The sequence below is a fragment of the Rhinoraja longicauda genome, chromosome 8 (assembly GCF_053455715.1).
Source record: "Rhinoraja longicauda isolate Sanriku21f chromosome 8, sRhiLon1.1, whole genome shotgun sequence".
Lineage (NCBI taxonomy): Eukaryota > Metazoa > Chordata > Chondrichthyes > Rajiformes > Arhynchobatidae > Rhinoraja > Rhinoraja longicauda.
The window spans coordinates 71,030,205-71,055,612 of NC_135960.1; the positions used below are offsets into that span (position 1 = coordinate 71,030,205).

Sequence of the window (25,408 nt, forward strand, 5' to 3'; positions counted from 1 at the left end):
AAAATAACTGAAGATGCTGGTACAAATTGAAGGTATTTATTCACAAAATGCTGGAGTAACTCAGCAGGCCAGGCAGCATCTCAGGAGAGAAGGAATGGGTGATGTTTCGGGTCGAGACCCTTCTTCAGACCTGATAAAAGTTGTTCTTTGGGTCATATGAGAAACTGTCTTCAATCAACAATGCATCTATTCCACCCCAACGTTGGTCATCAGGCTGCAGAACTAATGTTTGCATGTGTTCCTATTTAGAGCCCAAGTTCCAAGTTATCATCAACTCTTTCACTGAAGCACAAGGGCATTATATTTAACATCCACAAAACTAAGGTCCTGCAGCAACCTGCTGTAGACTGTTCCTTAACAATAAATGGTCTATGACAAGACCCTCTCAATTAATGACAGTGATGATGAAATTCATCACCTTCAGTGTGTCAGTGCAGTGTTTGGACATTTGAGGAATTGATAGGAAGATGAAAACCTCAAATCCAGCGTAAACCTCATAGTCTACTATCGACAGTGAGCATCCTAAATGCTTCTGAGACATTAGCAAAACCAAACATCTCAAATTGCATCTGCTTTCCAGGCAAAGCTGTCCAAACCTATAGCTTACATCCTCTCTGAGACCAATGTCCCCAGAATTGAAACCCTACATCATCCATAGCATTCATCTGCCCTTGACTATAATCCTGAAAAAAAGTCTATTTCGAGCTCTATTATGTTGAGATTTTCCAGGTAAACAAAGAAAATATCTCAAGAATATTCTCAAAGCTTTCTTGAAAATATATAACATCCACAAACTTGTGAGCATTCCTGACAATAACTGCTCAAAATGGAAATGCACTGGAGACATTGAATTTATTTGTTGCGAACAGACGGAAGTCCTGCATGAATGGTGGAAATTGCACACCACCTCCCAGCTTCCACCCACTGGCCCTAATCAACCACTTCAGAACCAGAATGGAAGCAATCACGAGGGTCTTTCTAAGAAAGGGATATCAAAGCAATACTTAGGTATCACAAAATGCTGGAGTAACTCAGCGGGACAGGCAGCATCTCTGGAGAGAAGGAATGGGTGACGTTTTGGGTCGAGACCACTCCACTCCTTTCGGTTGCTCCACTCCTATTCAAAGCAATACTTGGTCTTTTATACCTGGTTCCATTGGTCACAGAGGCTTAGGAAGCCATGGAAAACCATAAAATGGGAATTGGCTGATTATGTACAATTCAATGATACACTCAAGGCATAAATATAGTACCCAATGATAGAATTAGCATAAAATGAACAAATCGCAGATCCATTTTACATTACATTTTTTAAAGAATTAATTTTCTTTGTCAATATGAGCAGATGCTGACCATGTAAATTGGTCTTATTTAGGTATTAGCTAATCAATACAAAACAGTACTAAAAGGATTAAAAACGTTAAAAGGGACCTAATCTGTAGTGACAACAAGAAGGAAATTATCAGTGCACCTGCTATTACAGAGCCAATGCAGTGTAATAATTTCTGGTCCAACAAGCTAGAAAAATAATTTGAGCTCAATACAGAATTAAGATTTGTTAAGGAAAGAAATGTTTGGATGGAAATGTGGAAGGTTTACCCATGGAAACGTGTTTTATTACAGAGTTTATATGCAATGTGGGCCTGTATGGGCCTCGTCAGTAGCAGTGATGCTTTTCCTTATAGACCTTTCAGCTCCATGAGGCTATTCTGCTATTCATTAAGATCATGACTGATCTGATATTCCTTGTTCGATCTCATGGCCTTTCCTCATAAACCTTGACTCCAAATCCTTGATTCCTCTTGAGCTAATGTTCTCTCACTCTCTCTCTCTAGATGCTGCCTAACCCTCAGCGAATTTCCTACATTCTATTTTATTTCAGAATTCCAACAACTGCAGTGTTTTCTTTATCTCAGTTCCATCACTATTTATCTTTTTAATTTTCTCGCCTGTCCATTTGTCTCCTTTTATTTCTATCTATTCCAAACAGGTGAAATTAACTGCTTACAACACCCTCTCTTATCATAGACCATGAATATCATTCGGCCTCTTGGTTTCCATTTTATTACAGGCAATTCTATCTTACCCATCCTTTTATTTTTTAAACTGAAACATCATAAGTATCCATTTTTTTCTGAGTTCTGATGAAAGGTCGGAATGGTAACTCTTTTCACTCCACAGATGCTGTTTGACCTGCTGATTATTTCCAGTATTTTCCAGTTCTATTTCAATTCAGTGCTTTTTCTGCAGACAAAAGGGTGCTGGTATACATATAACAATTCACGCCATGCTGCTGTACAGCAATCTAATTTTTAACTATTTAGAGGTGACAGTACACTGTACCGGCACGTACTATAACACAAAAGCACTGTTTCCATCTATAATATTTGATTTAGTGAGGATACAATTATACAATTGACTATACCAGTCAGCACATAAATAAAATTATAATACTACATCAGGAATTTTTCTTGTCTGAAGAAGTATAGACATATAGGGAAATGTACATCCAGGATGCAAATAATCCAACACCCAAGGGAAGGCTACGATGGAAAATGAAATCTCGTCACAAAGTCACCAAATATGTAGACGGTGAAAAATAATGTATCTTATTGATTTAATCTATGATTGAATTATTCTTCAAAAGATAGCACACCATGTCAACTCTGTCAAGCAAGCATTTCAGAATTTTAATCATCCAGCTTTTGTCTGGACTTGGTTTTCCGTGAAGGTCGGAGAGAAGCAGCAGCCAGAAGCAGCGAGAGCGACTATTGGCTGGAAGTAGGTGAGTCAGAGGGAAAGAAAATTTAAAAAGAGCACCAAAGGCCCGGTTCAAGTGTTTTCCGTGAAGGTCGGAGAGAAGTGGCCGCCAGAAGCAGCGAGAGCGAGTATTGGCTGGAAGTAGGTGAGCCGGAGGTAACAAAGATTTAAAAAGAGTTCCAAGAGTTCAGGTTCAAGTAATTTATAAATTAGCCCTAAAGTCGTTGATTAGGTAACAGATGAAGAAGTGCAGCTGTCGAGGAGCGGCCTTGTTGGGAGCCGCCTTGTTGAGGTGAAGTGCCTTGGCGAGTAAAGTGTGAGTCTTTGGCTCAAGAGTCTTGCCTTGGTGAGTAAAGTGTGAGTCTTTGGCACAACAGCCTTCGGCGAGGTGGTTGAGGCAAGGAGGTTACATTTGATCGAAATTTGTGATTTTTGTCCACTGAAGAAATGGCAGGCAAGTTGGTCCACTGTGTTTCCTGCAGGATGTGGGAAGTCAGGGATACTGCTGGACCTTCTGGGAACTACACCTGCAGAAATAGTGTCCAGGTGCAGCTCCTGAATGAACGTGTTAGGGAATTGGAGAAGCAGCTGGATGACCTCAGGGCCATCAGGGAAAACGAGAGTTTCCTGTACAGGACCTACAGTGAGGTTGTCATGCCTAGGATACGGGAAGAGCGAAGGTGGGTGACTGTGAGAAAGGGGAGTAAACGTGGAATGGCAGGAGACCCCAATGGCTGTGCCTAATGAAAACAGGTACACCCTCTTGGGAGCTGTCGGGGCAGAAGACATTTCCATTCCAAGTGACGGACAGGTCGGTGGCTTGAATCCTAGCAAGGAGACTCGACTGGCGAGATTGACATCGGGCAGAGCCCTAGTGGTGGGTGACTCCATTGTCCGAGGTGTGGACAGGAGATTCTGTGGCGGCAGGCGAGGCTCGAGGGTGGTCTGCTGCCTCCCTCGTGCCAGGGTTCAAGATGTCATGGACCAACTTCAAAACATTCTCGAGAGGGAAGGTGAAGAGCCGGAAGTAGTTGTACACGTGGGCACAAACGACATTGGGAAGAAGAGGAAGGAGGTTCTGCAACGTGAGTTTAGATAGTTACGAAGCAGACTGAAAAGCAGGACTTCTAGGGTGGTTATCTCTGGATTCCTTCCTGTACCCCGTGCTGGTGAAGGCAGGAACAGGGAGATAGGGGATCTGAATGGGTGGCTGGTGTAGGGAGCAGGGATTTAGATTTATAGACCACTGGGATTTCTTCTGGGGTAGGGGTGACCTGTACAAAAGGGACGGGTTACACCTTAACTGGAGGGGGACCAACGTTCTGGCAGGCATGTTTGCTAGTGCTACACGTGTAGGTTTAAACTAAATAGCGGGGGGGGGGAGGGGTTGACAAATTGGGAGTGTAAAGATGGAGTTAAAGGGGAAATGAGTTCAGGAAAAGTTACAGAAGACTCCCGAATTAATGGGAAGGAAAGTTCGAGAAGGGATAAGAGAGTAAGGTCAGGACCAATAGTGACCGGTGTGAGAGGGGATGTTAAGTGTTGTATATGAATGCGCAAAGTATAAGAATTAAAGTGGATGAGCATTAGGCTAAGTTAGAAATTGGCACATATGATGTGGGAATTACACAGACATGGCTGCAGTTCATACCACTGGGCTGCAAGCTGCCCAGGCGAAATATGAGGTGCTGTTCCTCCAATTTCCGGTGGTATGAACGTTGACTTCTCCAACTTTAGATAGTTCCTCTGTCCCTCTCTTCCCCTCGCCCTTCCCAGATCTCCCACTGTCTTCCTGTCTCCACCTATATCCTTCCTTCATCCCGCCCCCCTGACATCAGTCTGAAGAAGGGTCTCAACCCGAAACGTCGCCCATTCCTTCTCTCCTGAGATGCTGCCTGACCTGCTGAGTTATTCCAGCATTTTGTGAATAAATACCTTCGATTTGTACCAGCATCTGCAGTTATTTTCTTACACAGGGTACTTAAGGAAGTGGCTCTAGAAATCGTGGTCGCATTGGTGATCATTTTCCAATGTTCTATAGATTCAGGATCAGTTCCTGTGGATTGGAGGGTAGCTAATGTTATCCCACTTTTTAAGAAAGGAGGGAGAGAGAAAACAGGAAATTATAGACCAGTTAGCCTGACATCGGTGGTGGGGAAGATACTGGAGTCAATTATAAAAGATGAAATAGCGGCACATTTGGATAGCAGTAACAGGATGGACGAGTCAGCATGGATTTACAAAGGGGAAATCATGCTTGACTAATCTTCTGGAATTTTTTGACGATGTAACTAGGGAAATGGACAAGGGAGAGCCAGTGGATGTAGTGTAACTGGATTTTCAGAACGCCTTTGATAATTAGTGCACATGGTATTAGGGATAGGGTACTGACATGGATAGAAGATTGGTTGGCAGACAGGAAACAAAGAGTAGGGATTAACGGGTCACTTTCAGAATGGCAGGGTGACTAGTGGGGTACCGCAAGGCTCAGTGCTGAGACCGCAACTATTTACAGTATACATTAATGACTTAGATGAAGGGATTAAAAGTAACATTAGCAAATTTGCAGATGACATAAAGCTGGGTGGCAGTGTGAACTGTGAGGAGGATGTTATGAGGATGCAGGGTGACTTGGACAGGTTGTGTGAGTGGGCAGATGCATGGCAGACGCAGTTTAATGTGGATAAATGTGAGGTTATCCACTTTGGTGGCAAGAACAGGAAGGCAGATTATTATCTGAATGGTGTCAAGTTAGGAAAAGGGGAAGTACAACGAGATCTTGGTGTCCTTGTTCATCAGTCACTGAAAGTAAGCATGTAGGTACATGGGAGTCAAGAACCAGGGGCCACAATTTAAGAATAAGGAGTAGGCCATTTAGAACGGAGATGAGGAAAAACTTTTTCACCCAGAGAGTTGTGAATTTGTGGAATTCTCTGCTTCAGCAGGCAGTAGAGGCCAGTTCTCTGGATGCTTTCAAGAGAGAGTTAGATAGAGCTCTTAAAGATAGCAGAGTCAGGCGATATGGGGAGAAGGCAGGAACGGGGTACTGATTATGTTGAATGGCAGTGCTGGCTCGAAGGGCCGAATGGACCTACCGTCTATTGTCTATTGACATAGATTATTTCAGTAACCTGCCTTGATCTCAGGCAAAGTTTACAAATTGCTCAGTTTCAAAAATAAACAGAACAAAACTTTACTAGTGTCAGATGAGAAGCAATTTATTCTGCAAATCACTCTACAGCAACAAATACAAGTGCAAATTTTACTTAAAACATACAAGCTAACACTGGCCAATCCCAAAATCTTATTCTGTCTTAACAGACTCCAGAATGACTGGACATAAAACACATTCTCTAAAGCACATTAAAATTCCGCAGCCGATACCAGGCCAAGATATCTTATTTTGCCCTATTTTTCCTTCATGTCTTCTAAAATGTTTAAGTATTTTCTTTTTCAAATTTTGTTGGAGTAACTTGGCAAGATGATAACATCAATAACAGACCCTCATTTAAAATGCAACCCCTTCATCTTTTTGTATCTATCTCCCACTTCAACAATGTTCCATCTAATCAGTTTCCTGTTACAGTATCCTGCATTGTTCAATACAAGCTGTTTTCATTTTAATTAAAAATATGCAGCATAGCTTTCAACATATTCAGATAATCTTAAAATACATTGTTATTTTCTTCTACAAAAGATTAATTTACTTTCCAAAGCATTTTTACAGGCTAGTGAAAAACATGGTCTCAATTTCATTAATATTTGTTAAAGATACTGTCGTTTGATTACATTAATAAATATCTACAATAACTTTTGATAGCTGGCTGTAGCTTTACAAAACATACCTTCAGATTAATTTATTTTTTTAATAGTTTTGATTTCCAGTTTATCCATCCTGCAACAAGATACTCCCTCTCCAGAACCTCTAAAAATGCATTACAAATTTCTGCTGTCATTCTATCAGTTGCCAATTAATTTCTAAATCTCCATTTTAACTAAACATTGAAAATAAAATCTATTGTTATGACTCCAAAAGTCGTGTAGGTATGGCTTCAGTAACTCTGACTGAGGCGAACAAATTTGGAACAAAATACTCTTATATCCTGATTCCATAGTATATGTATTTAAAAAAAACATCATCTTAATTGGCCCTCACTACCAAAACTGTCTTGCAAAATGTAATAAGCAAAAAACAGCACACACCAAATGCTATATGACCCCCTCGGTACATCAAAATTCTACAAAGCAATTGTTTGAATCTTTTAGCTAGCAATACATCAATAAATTCATCTGGCACTAAGGTCATAGCTTTTGGTTGTTACAGTAAGCACTTCATGCTATTTTTTTGAGAGATAAATCTAACAAGTATAATTGCTAATGGCTACCTTATCCTAAACAGTAACACCAAAAGGTGCATAAACACAGATACTGTGAATAAAAGCATAACTTCAAGTATATAATGGATAACACACTGGCCACAGAGAATATCTAGTATACCGTATATATATTATATATATGCAGTAGATTAAACTGCATATATATGTACTATATATCAAACAACTGATCAAACAAAATATGAAAAGTCAGCATATATAGAAATCTAACACTGAACTGACATTCTAGTTAAAGATACAGATCCACAACTTTAGATTTGCATCCTATTTAAAGTAGCTGCATGATATTTCTGAACAACTTGATTCCCATTTTTGTTACAACGTGTATTATAAAAATGCAAAACACTACCATTTATGAATGAGCCCAATAATATTGTGATCATATTGTGTTTTGACATTAATATTTCCGCTGTTCAACTTAACAGACTGCTTTTCCTTCCTGGACAGAATGTAATTCAAGGATTCTTTACATATATTACTCGTTTCTGGGCTTGCCCTTTTATTCTCATGAAACACAAGTATGTATTAATTTATCTTGTAATAAATACTAACAATAGGCATCCTCCTTCATTGACAAGGAAGAATCCATTCAACATAGAATGAATAACTGGGAATAAAGCATGTCAGCTGCTTTCTGAGTATTGATCCATTTCAACACTGCCTTCAGGCATAAATCATTATAAATGCATTTGCCATCAGTCCATGCAAGCAGAGCTGAGAAACAACATTGCTATGTGTGATGTACAGCAGTTGTAGCCATTTAAAGCCAGAAACACCTGGCATGAATGGAAACAAGATTTTATTTTTACTCATTACGGTCTAAAGACATGATCAATATTTAATTGAAAAGGAATAAACACAATCCCACTTTGAGCTCATGAAGGCTCAAAGCACATGCTACAAACAAACAATTAAAATGATGTAGAGCAAAATCACAATCCTTGCTTGGCTAGTGCAGCAGTAACATCATCAGCAAGTGTGGCAAGTTGCGGTGATTCCATTAAATTGATGCTTCCAGAAGAGGAGACGTTGCTGAGTCTGTGAGGAGTTGTGGCACCAGAACGCCCTGGGGACTGAGTGATAATATCTGCTCCATGGTCCACACGGGCCCTGGCATTCTCACGGAAGCAAAGCTTGTGGCTTTCAATCTATTTAGAAAATCAAATTAATATTCATATTACTGATGGAGACAGATTGCAATTGGTAATATTCCATGATACAAGACTAGTTTTCATATTTGCACAAAGTACAGTGCCCTCCATAATGTTTGGGACAAAGTCCCATCATTTATTAATTTGCCTATGTACTCCATATTTTGAGATTTGTAATGGAAAAAATCACATGTGGTTAAAATGCACATTGTCAGATTTTAATAAAGGCCATTTTTATATATTTTGGTTTCACCATGTAGAAATTATAGTTGTGTTTATACATAGTCTGCCCATTTCAGGGCACCATAATGTTTGGGACACAGCAATGTCATTTAAATGAAAGTAGTCATGTTTAGTATTTTGTTGCGTATCCTTTGCATGCAATGACCGTTTGAAGTCTGCGATTCATGGACATCACCATTTGCTGGGTGTCTTCTCTGGTGATGCTGTGCCAGGCCTGTATTACAGCCATCTTTAGCTTATGCTTGTTTTGGGGGCTAGTCCCTTTCAGTTTTCCCTTCAGCATATAAAAGTCATGCTCATTTGGGTTCAGATCAGGTGACTGACTTGGCCACTCAAGAGTTGACCATTTTTTAGATTTGAAAGGGTGTGTCTATACACTTCAGAATTCATTATGCTACTACCATCAGCAGTTGTATCATCAATGAAGATAAGTGAGCCAGTACCTTCAGCAGCCATACATGCCCAGGCCATAACACCCCCACCACTGTGTTTCACAGATGAGGTGGTATGCTTTGGATCTTGGGCAGTTCCTTCTCTCCTTCATACTTTGCTCTTGCCATCACTCTGATATAAGTTAATCTTCATCTCATCTGTCCACAGGACCCTTTTCCAGAACTGTGGTTGCTCTTATAAGTACTTCTTGGCAAACTGTAACCTGGTCATCCTATTTTTGCAGCTAACCAGTGGTTTGCATCCTGCAGTGTAGCCTCTATTTCTGTTCGTGAAGTCTTCTGCAGACAGTGGTCATTAACAAATCCACACCTGACTCCTGAAGAGTGTTTCTGATCTGTCAGACAGGTGTTTGGAGATTTTGCTTTATTATAGAGAGAATTCTTCTATCATCAGCTGTGGATGTCTTCCTTGGCCTGCCAGTCCCTTCGCGATTAGTAAGCTCATCAATGCCCTCGTTCTTCTTAATGATGTTCCAAACAGTTGATTTTGGTAAGCCTAAGGTTTGGCTGATGTCTCTAACAGTTCTATTCTTGTTTCTCAGTCTCATATTGGCTTATTTGACTTTCATTGGCACAACTTTGGTCTTCATGTTGATAAACAGCAATAAACGTTTCCAAAGGTGATGGAAAGACTGGGTGCTGAGAGCTCTCATTAAGGAGGCACGGTAGCGCAGCGGTAGAGTTGCTGCTTTACAGCGAATGCAGCGCCGGAGACTCAGGTTCGATCCTGACTACGGGTGCTGCACTGTAAGGAGTTTGTACGTTCTCCCCGTGACCTGCGTGGGTTGACCTGCGTGGGTTTTCTCCGAGATCTTCGGTTTCCTCCCACACTCCAAAGACGTACAGGTATGTAGGTTAATTGGCTGGGTAAATGTAAAAATTGTCCCTAGTGGGTGTAGGATAGTGTTAATGTACGGGGATCACTGGGCGGCACGGACTTGGTGGGCCGAAAAGGCCTGTTTCCGGCTGTATATATATGATATGATATGATAAACACATCTGAGCAATTGCAAACACCTGTGAAGACATGTGTCCCAAACATTATGGTGCTCTGAAATGGGGGGACTATGTATAAACACTGCTGTAATTTCTGCATGGTGAAACCAAAAAGTATAAATATAGCCTTTATTAAAATCTGACAATGTACACTTTAACTACATGTGATTTTTTCTATTACAAATCTCAAATTGCGGAGTACAGAGGCTAATAAATAAATGATGGGTCTTTGTCCCAAAGCATTTCTTAAAGTTTTACAAGTTTGCTACAGCAAGTACCTGCGAATAGGAAGTATAAAATAAATAAATTCCCCATCATAAGGCAGGGAAATAGACAAGAACAAAAACATGTTGGGATTTGATAGGTTTTCTATTGAAATTTTAGCAAAATACAAATGTACTCATTTACTTGACTTGGCTGTGAATTGTGTTGTCCGTTTCCTTTCCTACCTTTATATTTCCACCTCCTGGAGTATGACGTGTATTATCTAAGGAGCCAACCTTGGACTGAGCTTTCTCCTTAAAATCCAGTTTCTGACTTTCAATTTTAATATGTCCTCCACCTGCACATGGTCAATGAATCAAATTTTGAATTACACAATAAACAATATAGTAATACGCATTTAAAAAAACAGGCACATAATAAGTTGAGAGTACAGTACCTGATCTATAGTGTATGTTGCTGAAAGAGCCACATTTTGATGTAATGTGACTCACATCTATTTTCTTGGTAACTATTTGTACCTGAGAAACATGAAAGCAACCTTTCAGCACAAACATCAGATCATACATTGAACTTGAGCACTGCAGCAAAGTGAGTGAGGAACACAATTACAAACCTTTTTAGATAGAAATCATTAACTGTTCTACAGCTCTTATTCTGTTTTAGTTAATAATTAGTATTGTTGGAAAATGGATACCATATATAACTGTATTTTGAAAGGTAAAGAAGCATATAATAATTAAACGATCAGTCACAAAACCCCAAATGTAATCCACTTGGTTAAATCAATAAATATTAAGGACATCTAATGGCATGGTTACTTTTTATTCTTAAAAATAAAATTTCTAAATTGGATTAGGGTGGAATAACACTGTTAGAAATTGCAGAACATTATATGCTGCAAGCCATGCCAAACCCTCTATGGAAGAGCACCATTCAAGTCAAGAACTTATTTTACTGAATCAAATATTACATCCTATTCACACTCAATTTTGGACTTCTCTATGACAATAAACAATAGACAATAGGTGCAGGAGTAGGCCATTCGGCCCTTCGAGCCAGCACCACCATTCAATGTGATCATGGCTGATCATTCTCAATCAGTACCCCATTCCTGCCTTAATCTCCTTTAATCTTATACGTTTCGATAAGATCTCCTCTCATCCTTCTAAATTCCAGTGTATACAAGCCTAGTCGCTCCAGTCTTTCAACATACGACAGTCCCGCCATTCCGGGAATTAACCTAGTAAACCTACGCTGCATGCCCTCAATAGCAAGAACATCCTTCCTCAAATTTGGAGAGCAAAACTGCACACAGCACTCCAGGCGCGGTCTCACTAGGGCCCTGTACAACTGCAGAAGGACCTCTTTGCTCCTATACTCAACTCCTCTTGTTATGAAGGCCAACATTCCATTGGCTTTCTTCACTGCCTGGGTGAGAATGATCAGCCATGATCACATTGAATGGCAGTGCTGGCTCGAAGGGCCGAATGGCCTCCTCCTGCACCTATTGTCTATTGTCTATTCTCCCCATACCCCCTGATTCCACTATCCTTAAGAGCTCTATCTAGCTCTCTCTTGAATGCATTCAGAGAATTGGCCTCCACTGCCTTCTGAGGCAGAGAATTCCACAGATTTACAACTCTCTGAGTGAAAAAGTTTTTCCTCATCTCCGTTCTAAATGGCCCACCCCTTATTCTTAAACTGTGGCCCCTGGTTCTGGACTCCCCCAACATTGGCAACATGTTTCCTGCCTCTAACGTGTCCAACCCCTTAATAATCTTATATGTTTCGATAAGAATCCCTCTCATCCTTCTAAATTCCAGTGTATACATTCCAGTGTATACATGGTAGTATTTTTTTTAATGAACCGCAGGACAAACTAATAGCTAAATCCCACTGTCTGGCAATAATACAGAAGGGAAAATGTTTATGTTAAATGATTTTTTCCTCAGAAAGTCAAAGAAAAATAATAACTAATTCTAAAGAAATATCAAGTAATATGTTTTCATATTTTAGACAAAAATATTAGTTTGCAATGTCACCGACAGTTAAAAGATTTAGAATTAGATGTCGTAGCAGAAACAACACAAGATAATAGTTTGTCATATGTATGTGTGGACAATGAAGAGTTGAAAGAATAAAAAAGGATGCATCATATGGTTTGGAGATATTTGAGATGGCTTTCAATTAAGAATTCTGCTCAGTTCTGAAATATTTATGAAATTTGGATGCCTTAATCCTGTATTTCAGAAAAAAAAATCACTATTTCCCAGACACAGATATCGCATTTTTTCAACTCGTGTGCAAGAAAAATAGACAAAATCTAACAACAATGGCTTTTATTTCAAGGTAATGTATTTGTCAATTCAATTAATTCAGGCTATTAAATTTGGGGTAAAGCATATCAGTAATGTGCACTCATAACGTGATTGGGGTTTGATGGAGACATTTTCCATGAACTGATCTGGATTTCCTGCAAGAGCAAAGAAAATCATTGCAATATTGCCTTGAACAAAAGTTCATTGTTAGTTTAAAGATTTTCCTTGTTGATATCATCTTTTACCTTGATAAATTTTGTTGACCAATTTTATTAGTTGAACAATAAAATGCTTAAATATTCTGTGGATTTATATATCATGAATTTAATTGATAATTTACATAGAATGTTTAAATTTATTACTGTATTTTAATCTCAACCTATTGTAACCCCCAATGTTAGTAGGAAAGAGTCAGGTTGAGTGAATATGCGAGCTATTTGCGGATAACACCTGTGGGGGAAGGCTGTCGAAGTATATAGTGGGACAGATCAGCTGCAGAAATAGGTGGAGAAATGGCAGATGGAATTTAATGCAAACAAATGTGAGGTAGTGCACTTTGAGAGATCAAATGTAAGGAGGAAATATATAATTAATGGCATGACCCTCAATGACATTTATGTACAGATGGGTCTTGGGGTCTAGGTCCATAACTCCCTGAAAATGGCAACACAAGCAGATAGTGGTAAAAAAAAAAGGCATATGGTATGCTTGCTTTCAAAGGTTTGAGTTTAAGAGTCAAAAAGTCATGATGCAACTTTGTAGGATTTGGATAGGCTACATTTGGAGTATTGTGTGCAGTTTTGGTCGGCTCATTACAGGAAGGATGTGGAGGTTTTGGAAAGGGAGCAGAAGAGATTTACCAAAAGGATGCCTGGATTAGGGAGTATTTGCTACAGGGACAGACTTGGGAAGCCAGAGGTTGTGGGGAGGTCCGATAGAAGCATACAAAATTATGGGAGGCATAGATCGGGTGGAGAGTCGGAATCTTTTTCCTAGGATGGAAAAATCAAATACTAGAGGGTATAGCTTTAAGGTGAGAGGGGCAAAGTCCAAGGAAGATATGAGGGCTAAGTTTTTCAACACAGAATGTAGTGAGTGCCTGAAACATGCTACCGGGGATGGCTTTGCTCATTTAGAATTGCGGTTTTGTAATAAAAACTTGCAAAATCCAACAAGAATTATTCTGTTTCCAACATAATTCAAGATGCCGTCATAACAGTTGGTTCCCCTCTTTCAGTGCATAATCTCCTTTTTCGCTACCTTGGGTACGCATTTCTTTTACGCAGAGAGAGTATGCACTGTGCATTTTCTCATTGGAGTGTTCCATTTTTTTGCATTTACATTTAAAGCTTATTTTGCTATATGCCATGTCTGGGGTATGCTGTTGAATAGTTCCACGTGATAGGTAAGAAAAGGGGTATCAGGGGTAAATATGCAGGATGAGACAGCAATAATAGAATGACAGAATTAGAGTCGTTGCTTTCACTTGTGACTAATAATCAAGGCCAAATGAATATTTATTGTAATCTATCAAAGGAAGGTAAGTGTTAAGTTAAAAAGCAGACCATGTGTGAAAAGAAAATTGACAACCTTATCTATTAAATGATCAAATTTCATTTGTATCCCCCTCACATTTTTTATCTAAATCTGTAGCATTTGGAATCTTAAATACATTGACTGCATAGCTAAGGTATCAAAGTATGAAAAAAAATCAGGCAGGTTCGCAAATTATGAAGCATAAGAGAGAAAGGAGAATTTGTTTGCGTAAGACCAGACATAGGAGAAAATTGTCATTTTATTTTTAAAGCAGAAAATGGGTTGCTGGGATAGGTATACTTTAACATTGTTGGAAGATTTCCAAAAAGGATAGAAACCTAAAAATACAAGATGAAATAACAGAATGAAGAAAGTTGTTAATTAGAAAGTAGAAAAACAGATAGACATTTTATCCACAAAACGAAGAAAAAGGACAGCCACATACAACATATAACTTAGTGTAGTTTAAATCCATTGGACATGACATTAATCCATTAATATTTATTTTTGACTTACTAGCTTAGGTTCTGTTTGAACGATAAGGGTACATTATATAAAACTATAAAATATCAGGCTGATGCTGACTAGGTGAGTTGATGGATACATCTTGAGATATCGGATGCGAGTCGATGAGAGGTATAATTAGATTTACTAATTAATTCAAAGGTTCAATTTGATTATAGGGTACTCTGGGATTTCTATTGACACCTTGTAATTGAAATTCTACAACAATGAATCGTATTTCCATTACATATTCCTTCACTGTACGTCAATGCAATACATTTTCCAAATTTGAAGTTAATGAAAATGTGATAAATATATGGTAATTAGTGCCTCTGTGTAAGGAAAAAAGCATTCATTTGTAATGAGGGGGAGTTATGATGGTATTTGGTCATGCTAGTAGAGATAGTTCTGCCATTGATGCAGTAAGATTATGCTGCAAAACACATCTCTTATTGTGTCCAAATCCATAGACATATTATTAGATTTTATATAAGATTCAGGAAATCTTAGGTAAGGAGAAGTAAGTTTCAAGAAATCTTAGGTAAGGAGGAGTACGCAAAAGTGTAGGTTCACATATTAAACACATCAAAGCCACTCCAGGAAATTCAGGATCTACAAGATTAAAACGGAATAGAGATACGTGGTCCTGGAGGACTCTTAGTCTGAAGAAGGGTCTCGAACTGAAACGTCACCTATTCCTTCTATCCAGAGATGCCTGTCCCGCTGAGTTACTCCAGCATTTAGTATCATTGCCAATGTTGTTCCTTTGTTTAAGAAGGGAAGTAGAGATAATGCAGGGAATTGCAGGCTGGTGAACCTCACATCAGTGGTTGGGAAGCTAGTGGAGGGAATTCCTCAGGACAGTTTATACTAGTATTTGGAAGAGAGTGGACCAATTAGGTACAGTCAGCATGGCTTTGTCTAAGGCAGGTCATGTCTTACGAACCTGATTTTTATGAGTTGTTGACAAATATGATTTATGAGAGTGGATGTTGTCAATATGGACTTTAGTAAAACATTTAATATAGTCCCCTCATCGTAGCCCGATCCAGAAGATTAAAGTACATGGGATCTACAGTGATCTGGTCGTTTGGATTCATTACTAGCTATCTCACAAAAGACAGTGTTATAGTGGAAGATAGTTATTCTGGTTAGAAGTCTGTGACCAGTGGAGTTCCACAGAGAACATGGATCTGGAGTACATAGATAGGTGACGTTTCGGATCGGGACCCTTCCTTGGACTGTTTGAGGTGGGGGGAGGGAGCTGGAAGCTGGAAAAGAGGAGGGGCAGGACAAAGCCTGGCAAGGGATGGTAGATACAGGTGAGGGTGGGTTTTGATAGGCAGATCTTCTATCCATATCTCACACTTTTTGATTTTCATCTCTGGCCTTGGTTCAATCATCTGCTTATCACCCCCCCCCCCCCCATCACCTCCACCTATATGTACCTATCACTCACCAGGCCTTGTCCTGCCCTCCTCTCTTCCAGCTTTCTCCCCCCCCCCCCCCACCACAATCAGTCTGAAGAAGGATCCTGACCCAAAACTCCCCTGTCCATGTTCTCCAGGGATACTGCCCGACCCACTGAGTTACTCTAGCATATTGTGTCCTTTTTAAAAGCTGGATATAGGCTGGTTAGTAAATTTGCAGACGACACTAAAATTGGTGGAGGTGTCAAAGTATAGAGGGATATAGATCATCTACAGAAATGGGCAGAGATAAGGCAGATGGAGTGTAATCTGAGCAAGTGTGAAGTTTTGTGTCTTGGGAGGATGGAGGTAAGGGGAAAGAATCCAGTTAATGGCTTAACAGCAATGATGTACAAAGGGATCTTGGGGTCCTAGTCAATAGCTCCCAGAAAGTAGATAGTGGTAAAGAAACTGAACGGTATGCTTGCCTTGATCAGATGAGGCATTGTGTATAAGAGTCAAGAAGTTATTTTGCAGCTTTTACGAGTTTGGTTCGGCCACATTTGGAGTATCGTGTGCAGTTGCAGTCACCCCATTATAGCAAAGACGTGGAGACTTGGGGAAGGTGCAAGTTTACCAGAATGCTGCCTGGATTAGAGGGTATTATTTATGAGGAGAGGTTAGACAATTAAATTGTTTTCTCTGGATTATCAGAGGCTGAGGGGAGACCTGATAAATGTATATAAAATTATGAGGCATTGATAGAGTGGACAGTCAGAACCTTTTTCCCAGGGTGGGAATGTCAAAGACTGAAGGGCATAGCTTTAAGGTGAGAGGGGCAAAGTTAAAAGGAGATGTGCAGGGCAAGTTTTTTACACAGTGGTGGGTGCCCAGAATGTGCTGCCATGGATGGTGGTGGAGGCAAATACAATAGGATTTAAGAGGCTTTTGGATAGGCACATGGATGTGCAGGGAATGGACGGATATACATCATCTGCAGCCAGAGGAGATGAGTTTACTAAAGCGTCATGTTCAGCATGGACATTGTCGGATGAAAGGCCGGTTCCTCTGCTGTACTGTTCTATGTGCTAAAGACTCTTGCCCCTGCTCAAGTTTAGGGTTTTCATCTCCCAAATTTCTTTACTTTACAAGTGGCTGACACTTTCATTTGGCTCAGTGTTGTCATAACTATGTGTCTTGTTTTAAATCCAAGAGAAAGCAATAACAGAAAATTCTATTGGAAAATGAATTGATTTACTATTTTAGGTAATTGATCAAGCATGTTATCAGAAAAGACAGTCAAAAAGAGGAATTGTGTAAGTGTGTATATACAGAGAGCTGGTTATGAATTTTTGTAAGGACTGTAATTATAAACATTTAAAATTAGTCCAATAATAATACAGTAAAGCATCGTTTTAACGGACCTCTTTATAGTGGACTGACCTACCAACAGCTGCCCACGCCGCCCCCGGTTCACACCGCTTCCCCACCACTCGCAGTGCCGGCCACTCGTAATGCTGGCTGCCCCTGCCTGACTGCACCACCGCCACTATCAGTGCCAGCGCCCCCCAACCTGCACACCCCCCCGCCCGCCCTTGCAGTGGCACCACCACCACCTCCACTGTGACCGCAGCTGCTCCCAGGCCGCAAATGCCACCGCAACCCAGGCCATGCCTGCCGCCGCTGCTACCGCGACCACCACCCCGGCCGTTCCCATGCCGCGCCTGCCGTTGCCGACACCCCGGCCGCTGTCGCTGCCACCAACCCCTACCTGCATTCCGGCCACCCGCGGGAAGCTGATCCTCACCTCACCTCTTCCTCCATCGCCAGCAAGCCGGGGCCGTCAACTCACCTGGATTCGCCCAATTCCAGACCGAGAGTCAGAAGGAGGCTCCCGGCCCAAAACGCTACCTGTCCATGTTCTCCAGGGCTGTTGCCTGACCTGCTGAGTTCCTCCAGCATATTTTGTCCTTTTGTGTATTAACCAACAATTGCAGTCGTTTGTTTCTACTATTATACAATGATAATACCTTACTCAGTTATAGCGGACAATCGGCAATAACAGACACCATCCAACCCTCCCACCCTCCATGGTCCGTTATAACGAGGATTTACTGTATTGGAAACTAAAAAAAAAACTTCTTTCGATCATATAAAAGTCTCCTCCCTGATATGCAAAATGGCTTTGTGGTCATCTAGCTGGAAAAAGAAAATCAAAGGATATAATTATCTTTGTAGAGGTACGATAATATTAACATCTATAATATCAGTGTTGGAAAATTAAGTTTTAACACGCAGGAGACAAAGAATGTTTTAATATTGGATGGTGGAGAGAAGATTGGAAGCATTGAAATTATTTGATTGAAAATTATTAAAGATTAATGGTGCAGATAAAAGGTATCAAATGGAAAACTATATCTCATTGGTGATCCTCAGACTCTCCTTGATCGAACTTTGTTGGCTTTACCTTGCACTAAATATTATTCCCTTATCATGTATCTATACACTGTAAATGGCTCGATTGTAATCATGTATTGTCTTTCTGCTGACTGGTTAGCACGCAACAAAATCTTTTCACTGTTCCTTGGTACACGTGACAATAATCTAAACTTTAAAAAACTATAAATGCTTCAAATACACATCAGACATGAAGGGGTAAATGGGCAGGAAAGATTTAAAGGGATATGGGCCAAATACAGACAGGTAGGACTTTTGTAGATCGGGCAACTTGGGCCGAAGGGTCTCTTTCCATGCTGTATGACTATGATTCTAAGGTGTCCAGCATTTTAGGATTTTTCTGAGGAATGTCTTCATAAATTGGATTAGGTTAGCAGAACATAAAACTACTGCAAACATTGTGAATTTTAGAATGAAGAGCAATTCACTGATGTGGTTAGCAGTCTAGGTCATTTATAGAACAAAAGTTGATTTTTAAACAAAAAGTTCAAATATTTGTTTTATTTCTAAAAGATTTACATGCAGTAAGTAGCACTTATTTATGACCTCAAGACATCCCTCAGGACTTTACAGTTAATTCAGTTGTTCTAAAGTGGAGTCACTTTTATATTGTAGGGAATGCCACAACTATTTGGATAGAGTAAGCTGCAATGGTCATCAATGTGATGACAACCAGATAAACACGAAGGTAGACTCAAAATCATGGAGTAGCTCAGTGGGTCAGGCAGCATCTCGGGAGAGAAGGAATGGGTGAGGTTTCGGGTCGAGACCTTTCTTCAGACTGATGTCAGGGGAGGGGGCGGGACAAAGATAGAATGTAGTCGGAGACAGTAGGACAAGTGGGAGAACTAGGAAGGGGGAGGGGATAGAGAGGGAAAGCAAAGGCTATCTGAAGTTAGAGAGACTTCCATGACAACCAGATAACCTGTTTTTATAATGTCTTTTGAAAGATAAATGTTGACCAGAACCTGGAGATTGACTCCCCTACTCTTCAAAATAGGGCCATGGGAAAAATAAATTAGAAATAGTCATAGAGTGATACAGTGTGGAAACGGGACCTTTGGCCCAACTTGCCCACACCAGCCAACATATCCCAGCTACACTAGTCGCATCTGCCCGCATTTGGTCCATATTCCTCCAAACCTGTCCTATCCATGTACCTGTCTAACTGTTTCTTAAATGTTGAGATAGTCCTTGCCTCTGGCAGCTTGTTCCATACACCCACTACCCTTTGTGTGAAAAAAACATTAAAAAACAAAAAAATGCAGAAAGATTCCCAAACAATACCATGTTTCGACATGCAAAACATCTCTATTTCATTTTGTGTACATGTTGAGCTATTTGCATCATAAATATAGATTAGTGTTTATGGCAAAGAAGTCAGTCAAATGTTTTAACTGCATAGATAATGGAGATGAATCATAGACATAATACAAAATCAGATAAAGGTTATTGTCTTTGTAAATGCTGATCATACAGTAAATGTTGCTATTGTGTCAAAATATGGAATTTAAATATTGATATGTACAATGCACACAACAAAATACATGAAAATACATTATTTTCAAAGTGTCAAATAATACTTCATAGTAGCATCTCGTATGAAATGATGCAAAGCAAACAGACATTTTAATTGATCAGCAAGCAAGCAAGCAATTCCACATGTGAATTTTATATAATAACTACAGAATTTGCTGCTCAAATAAATTATCAGTTTTCAAAGTAAGCAAGTGACTCACGTTTCCAACCAGGGGAGAATAGCGCATGTTGTCCAGCGAGCCACATTTTGGCTGAATATGGCTAAAATCAGGTTTTACATTTACATTTGCTATATGCACCTGGAAATGATAGGAACTTTACCAATCAATATCTACACACTAGTCATTCAGTGAGAAAATACCCACAGTAAATTATATTACATTGTCACACAGTTTCTGTTTATAAAGAGGAATTTTAGTTCCAATTTTCAAGTGAAAGCTTTAATTCCAATTGGATTGAGAAAATATTTTATAATATCAAAAGTCAGCAGTAAATGACAAATGGCTTTAATTGATGGTTCCTGCTGTCTCATAGAAAATAGGTGCAGGAGGAGGCCATTCGGCCCTTCGAGCCAGCACCGCCATTCATTGTTATCATGGCTGATAATCCACAATCAATAACCCGTGCCTTTCTTTAAGTGAAAAATGTAAGCAAACCAATTGCCATTGGTCCTTTAGATTTGACTTGGTATCATCTTTTATCAGATTTTCAACAACAGGTCCAAAACCAGCACTAAGATTAATACAATACAATGATCTGAAATCAAAGGGCAGGGCTAAAGAAATAAAACAAATGCAGCAAATTATTTTAAACCTTAAGATTTGATTTTTCGTTCCCAAAATGAAGTACTGCTGATACTATCACGAATGCCATCAAATCTAGTATACTTTACAGAAGTACAAATAGTTCCATACCTGCCCTCCACTTGGTTGATATTTCAGGTTGTCAGTTGATCCAATTTTGGACTTGATGTTTTTCAGATCTGGCATTGGCTGGTTGATAACACGGAGCTGCTTTGGAGTAAGGGGAGATTTTGGAGGAGTGCGGATAATAGCCACTTTCCTTTCTGTGGGCACAAGAATGGGAGATTTGTGTGTGCCAGGAGTGCCGGGAGTGCGAGGGGTCCGGCTACCTGGCGTGCGAGAGTAACTGGGTGGTGTGCCCGGCGTGACTGCAGTCGATCCAGGAGTGGATGGCGTGACAGTGCCGCTTCTTGCTGACCTGGAGCGTGCTGATTCAGAGCCTTTGAAAAAATATACATATTGTATAGAAATTTTGTTTAAAACAACAACATAGCCTCTGCATGGGAAGGAACTGCAGATGCTGGTTTACACCGAAGATAGACACCAAATGCTGGAGCAACTCAGCGGGACAGGCAGCATCTCTGGAGAGAAGGAATGGGTGACGTTTCGGGCCGAGACCTTTCTTCTGAGATGCTGCCTGTCCTGCTGAGGTACTCCAGCATTTTGTGTCTAACAGAGCCTTCTTTGCACAGGCCTACAAACATAATCATCCAGAGTACATTAAGGTAATCATCACATCTTTTGGCTGAATTTATGGAATATTGATGAGTAGGTTAAATAAGCATTTTCATGATGTACATCTTTGATAATTACATTACGATAAAGGTCTGAAATTTGATTTTTTTTGTATTAGTTCTTAGCCCACAATATAAATCTAGAAGCCCATTTGTGCTCTGCGCAACTGAAAATCAAAATGCCATTACATCCATCCATTCATGGTTCTGATTGCTCCATGTGAGCTACACCAAGTCTGTCATGCAGAAAATAGGTCACTTTTATAAAACATTCAATAGGGCTAGACAACAGGATACCTGCATGTGCTCGCGATCTGGTCATCCCATGACCCCTTTGGTCATTTCTTGGTTCAGTCCTTATAGCTACAAGGGGGTAGAGAACAGACCAAATGTAAATAAGGGGCTTACATTTTAAGTAAGCAAATCAGCAGAGAAAAATAGATAATGATCATTATACTTGTAATCTGTATAGCAGATCCTATTTTCCTTTTTTTTTTTCAAACTCTGTTAAGGAAACTGGCTTGCTCAAGATTCACATGCATGAGTTCTGAGGAGTAACTGGTCTAATATCCTTGTATCTTTATTGCACTTTAGCATATTTCATGTGTTCATTTAAATTATTCTACATTCCTATTTAAACAGTGGAGTGATCTGAAAGCGCAAAGTGCAACAGGCTACTAGGAAAATGCTAGCACATAGCTTGAAATGCACCGAATTGCAATGGTAATGAAACATAAATAAAAGAGACAATTTTGCCAACAACTCAAACTGTGATTCTTCTGTAAGAAGCCTCCGGACAGTTCTCAGATCTGCAAAGTTCTTATGTTGTGTCAGCAAGGTGCATTATGATAGTGACTGAAGTCAAAATATTCAGTGTATAGCCTTTTAGGTTTAACTCTTATCTCTGCCTTTGTTATATTTGACTGTTAATATTGAACTTGGAAAGCTCTCTACTGCCTCAAATGAAAAATACGGTGCTGCTTCCCTATGTTTCATTGAAGCTTATTGGAGGATGGGAGGACCACAAAGACAAGGAGATCAGGGTGAGTACTGGAATGGGAAATCTGAGAGGCAACTGGAAGTTTAATATCATGCATGAGGACCAAGTAGAGGTTCTGCAACGTGATCACTCGGTCTGTATTTTGCTATAGAGGACACAAAGACTTCAATATACTTATTGAAAAATTGCTGTTCATCGCAGTGAAGAATTTCTGAGGGATGGACAATGGAATCGAAGCAGGTAGTAGGACTGGTGTGAGCAGGTGTTCCAGAAATCTCCAGGAAAGAACATTTGGAACTGGAGCAGCAATCTGTTTTAATTTCAGGCTTCTGGCAACTTGATAAATTGAAGATTGATTCATTAGAAGGATGAGGGGGGATCTTATTGAAACATATAAGATAATTAGGGGATTGGACACATTAGAGGCAGATAACATGTTCCCAATGTTGGGGGAGTCCAGAACAAGGGGCCACAGTTTGAGAATAAGGGGTAGGCCATTTAGAACGGAGATGAGGAAGAACTTTTTCAGTCAGAGGGTGGTGAAGGTGTGGAATTCTCTGCCTCAGAAGGCAGTGGAGGCCAGTTCGTTGGATGCTTTCAAGAGAGAGCTGGATAGAGCTCTTAAGGATAGCGGAGTGAGGGGGTATGGGGAGAAGGCAGGAACGGGGTACTGATTGATAGTGATCAGCCATGATCGCATTGAATGGCGGTGCTGGCTCGAAGGGCTGAATGGCCTACTCCTGCACCTATTGTCTATTGTCTATTGTCTATGACCAAATATATGATAGCTAAAATGAAGATGAAAGAACTGCACTGCTGAAAATATTAACATACGAAAAGTGAAATATTTTCAAGTAACTTTCAACAAACTGGAATGATTCATAACTTTGCAGGTTTTTCCTTGTTCTGTTAAGAACAACACAAAATATATTATAAGCATAAATAACTATATTAAACAAAATGAGCGTCTTGGAAGCAGGAGAAAAAGTGAGGATGATTTCTGCTGATCAGATCTCTAAAAAAAAGTCTACTGGCATTTTTGGCTTTCCTCCACAGTAATTACACAAAATTGCATGCTACGTTCATTTTGAAAGCATTGAGTTGGAGCACAATAAAGGCACAGAAAAAAGCAGTGCAACTGTGTAATGCCCTTGCACCTTAATGCTCACATGATTGAAAACTCAACATCATGCCTGGGTTCAAAAAATCATTCATTCATGACGTTTCAAACAGAAATATGAAAACTAACTTGTTGGTCGCCTCGGTACGGAATAAACCGGGCTTGTAACAGGAACAAAATGTGCATCCTTTTCTTCCGGTGGAGCTCGGCGAATGGTCAAGATCGAAGAAGGTCTCGGCAAAGCTGAACGCTTTTCTGGGCTCCTCCCTGTGGCATCCTGCATAGAGCGAACCATATCACTATTATCTGCAACTCCACCCAACTCTTATTATTTCTAATCATGTTTGAAATGGGGCAAACATATGTGCCCATGAGGATAAATTAAATCTACCTTCCACCTCCTACCTCCTGAATAGCGCCCACAACCTACATGAAAGCATCTTGATGCTTTAGAACTGAGTTCAATCCTAGCAAGTGTAAGGTGTTGCACTTTGGAAGGTTTAATGTAATGGGAAAGTGTACAGTTAATGGCAAGATCCTTAAAAGCACTGATGTTCAGAGGGATCTTGGATTCCAAGTGCATAGCTCCTTGAAAGTGGCAATAAAAATAAATAGAGTGGTAAAGTAGACATAAGGTATACTAGCCTTCATCGGTCTAGTCAGTGAGTATAAGAGTCAGGAAGTCATGTTACAGCTTTATAGGACTGGTTGGACTACATTCTGAGTGCTGTTTGCAGTTCTGGTCACCCCATTACAAGAAGGATGTAAAGGCTTTGGAGAGGGCGCAGAAGAGGTTTACAAGAATGCTGCCTGGATTAGTGGACATTAGCTATAAGGAGATGCTGGACAAACTTGTTTTTTTCTGGAACATTGGAGATTGAGAGGAGACCTTAATGTATATAAAATTATGAACATGATAAATAAGGTAGACAGTCAGAACCATTTTCCCAGGATGGATATGTCAAGAACCAGAAGGCATAGCTTTAAGGTGAGAGGTGAAAAATTTAAAGGAGATGTGTGGCGCAAGTTATTATTTAAGCTGAGAATAGTGGGTACCTGGAACACACTGCCTGGGATGATGGTGGAGGAAGATATGATAATATCATTTAAGAGGCTTTTTGATAGGCACATGAATATACAGGGAATAGAGGGATATGGATTATGTGTAGGCAGAGATTAAATAAATTTGACATCATGTTCAACATGGACATTGTGGGCTGAAGGGTCTGTAATTATGCTGTGCTGTTCTATGTAGAAACAAGGCACTGCAGATGCTGTTTACAAAAAAGGACACAAAGTGCTGGAGTAATTCAGTGGGTCAGGCAGCATCCCTGGAGAACATAGATAGGGGACATTTCGACTCAGAATCCTTCTAAACAATAGGTACAGTTCTATATTATTTTCCTATTCCAGCAGTGTATGCAGATATCAATAGGCTTTTTTAAAAAAACTGATTACTAAGGTGCAACTAGAAAAACTCGACATTACAGCAAATTTACACACTTGTGAGGATTTGGATCTGCAATACATCAGGAATAAATTACCACACATTATCAAACAGAGCTACGGAAGGCGAGTGATATTAGTTTCTTTCTGCTCATTCATCACTTAATACAAGCATTAGCATTACATACAAGACAAATTATTTTACTGCCTTTCAGAAAGCACATTCTTGAAAATTCCATTTTTAACTAAAAACACCTCTGTGAAATTAAAATAATTAGTCAGGTTTCAAAAATATTTTAATCATCCTTCTTTGAGATCGAA

At 39.9% G+C, this 25,408-nt stretch overlaps 1 protein-coding gene across 21 annotated transcripts in view; it reads right to left on the reverse strand.

Annotated features, from left to right (window-relative positions):
* Positions 1-5,952: 5,952 nt before the first annotated feature.
* LOC144596077 (microtubule-associated protein 2-like) overlaps positions 5,953-25,408 on the reverse strand; it is a 280,705-nt gene continuing 261,249 nt past the window's right edge. For all 21 annotated transcript variants that reach the window (XM_078404207.1, XM_078404210.1, XM_078404216.1 and 18 more), the window contains 7 exons: positions 23,771-23,918; positions 21,819-21,884; positions 20,899-21,227; positions 20,185-20,283; positions 10,658-10,739; positions 10,446-10,558; positions 5,953-8,302 (listed from right to left, as the gene is read on the reverse strand). In XM_078404207.1, coding sequence (XP_078260333.1) covers positions 8,087-8,302; positions 10,446-10,558; positions 10,658-10,739; positions 20,185-20,283; positions 20,899-21,227; positions 21,819-21,884; positions 23,771-23,918 — 1,053 coding nt within the window. In that variant the 3' untranslated portion in view covers positions 5,953-8,086. The remainder of the gene's footprint in view (positions 8,303-10,445; positions 10,559-10,657; positions 10,740-20,184; positions 20,284-20,898; positions 21,228-21,818; positions 21,885-23,770; positions 23,919-25,408) is intronic.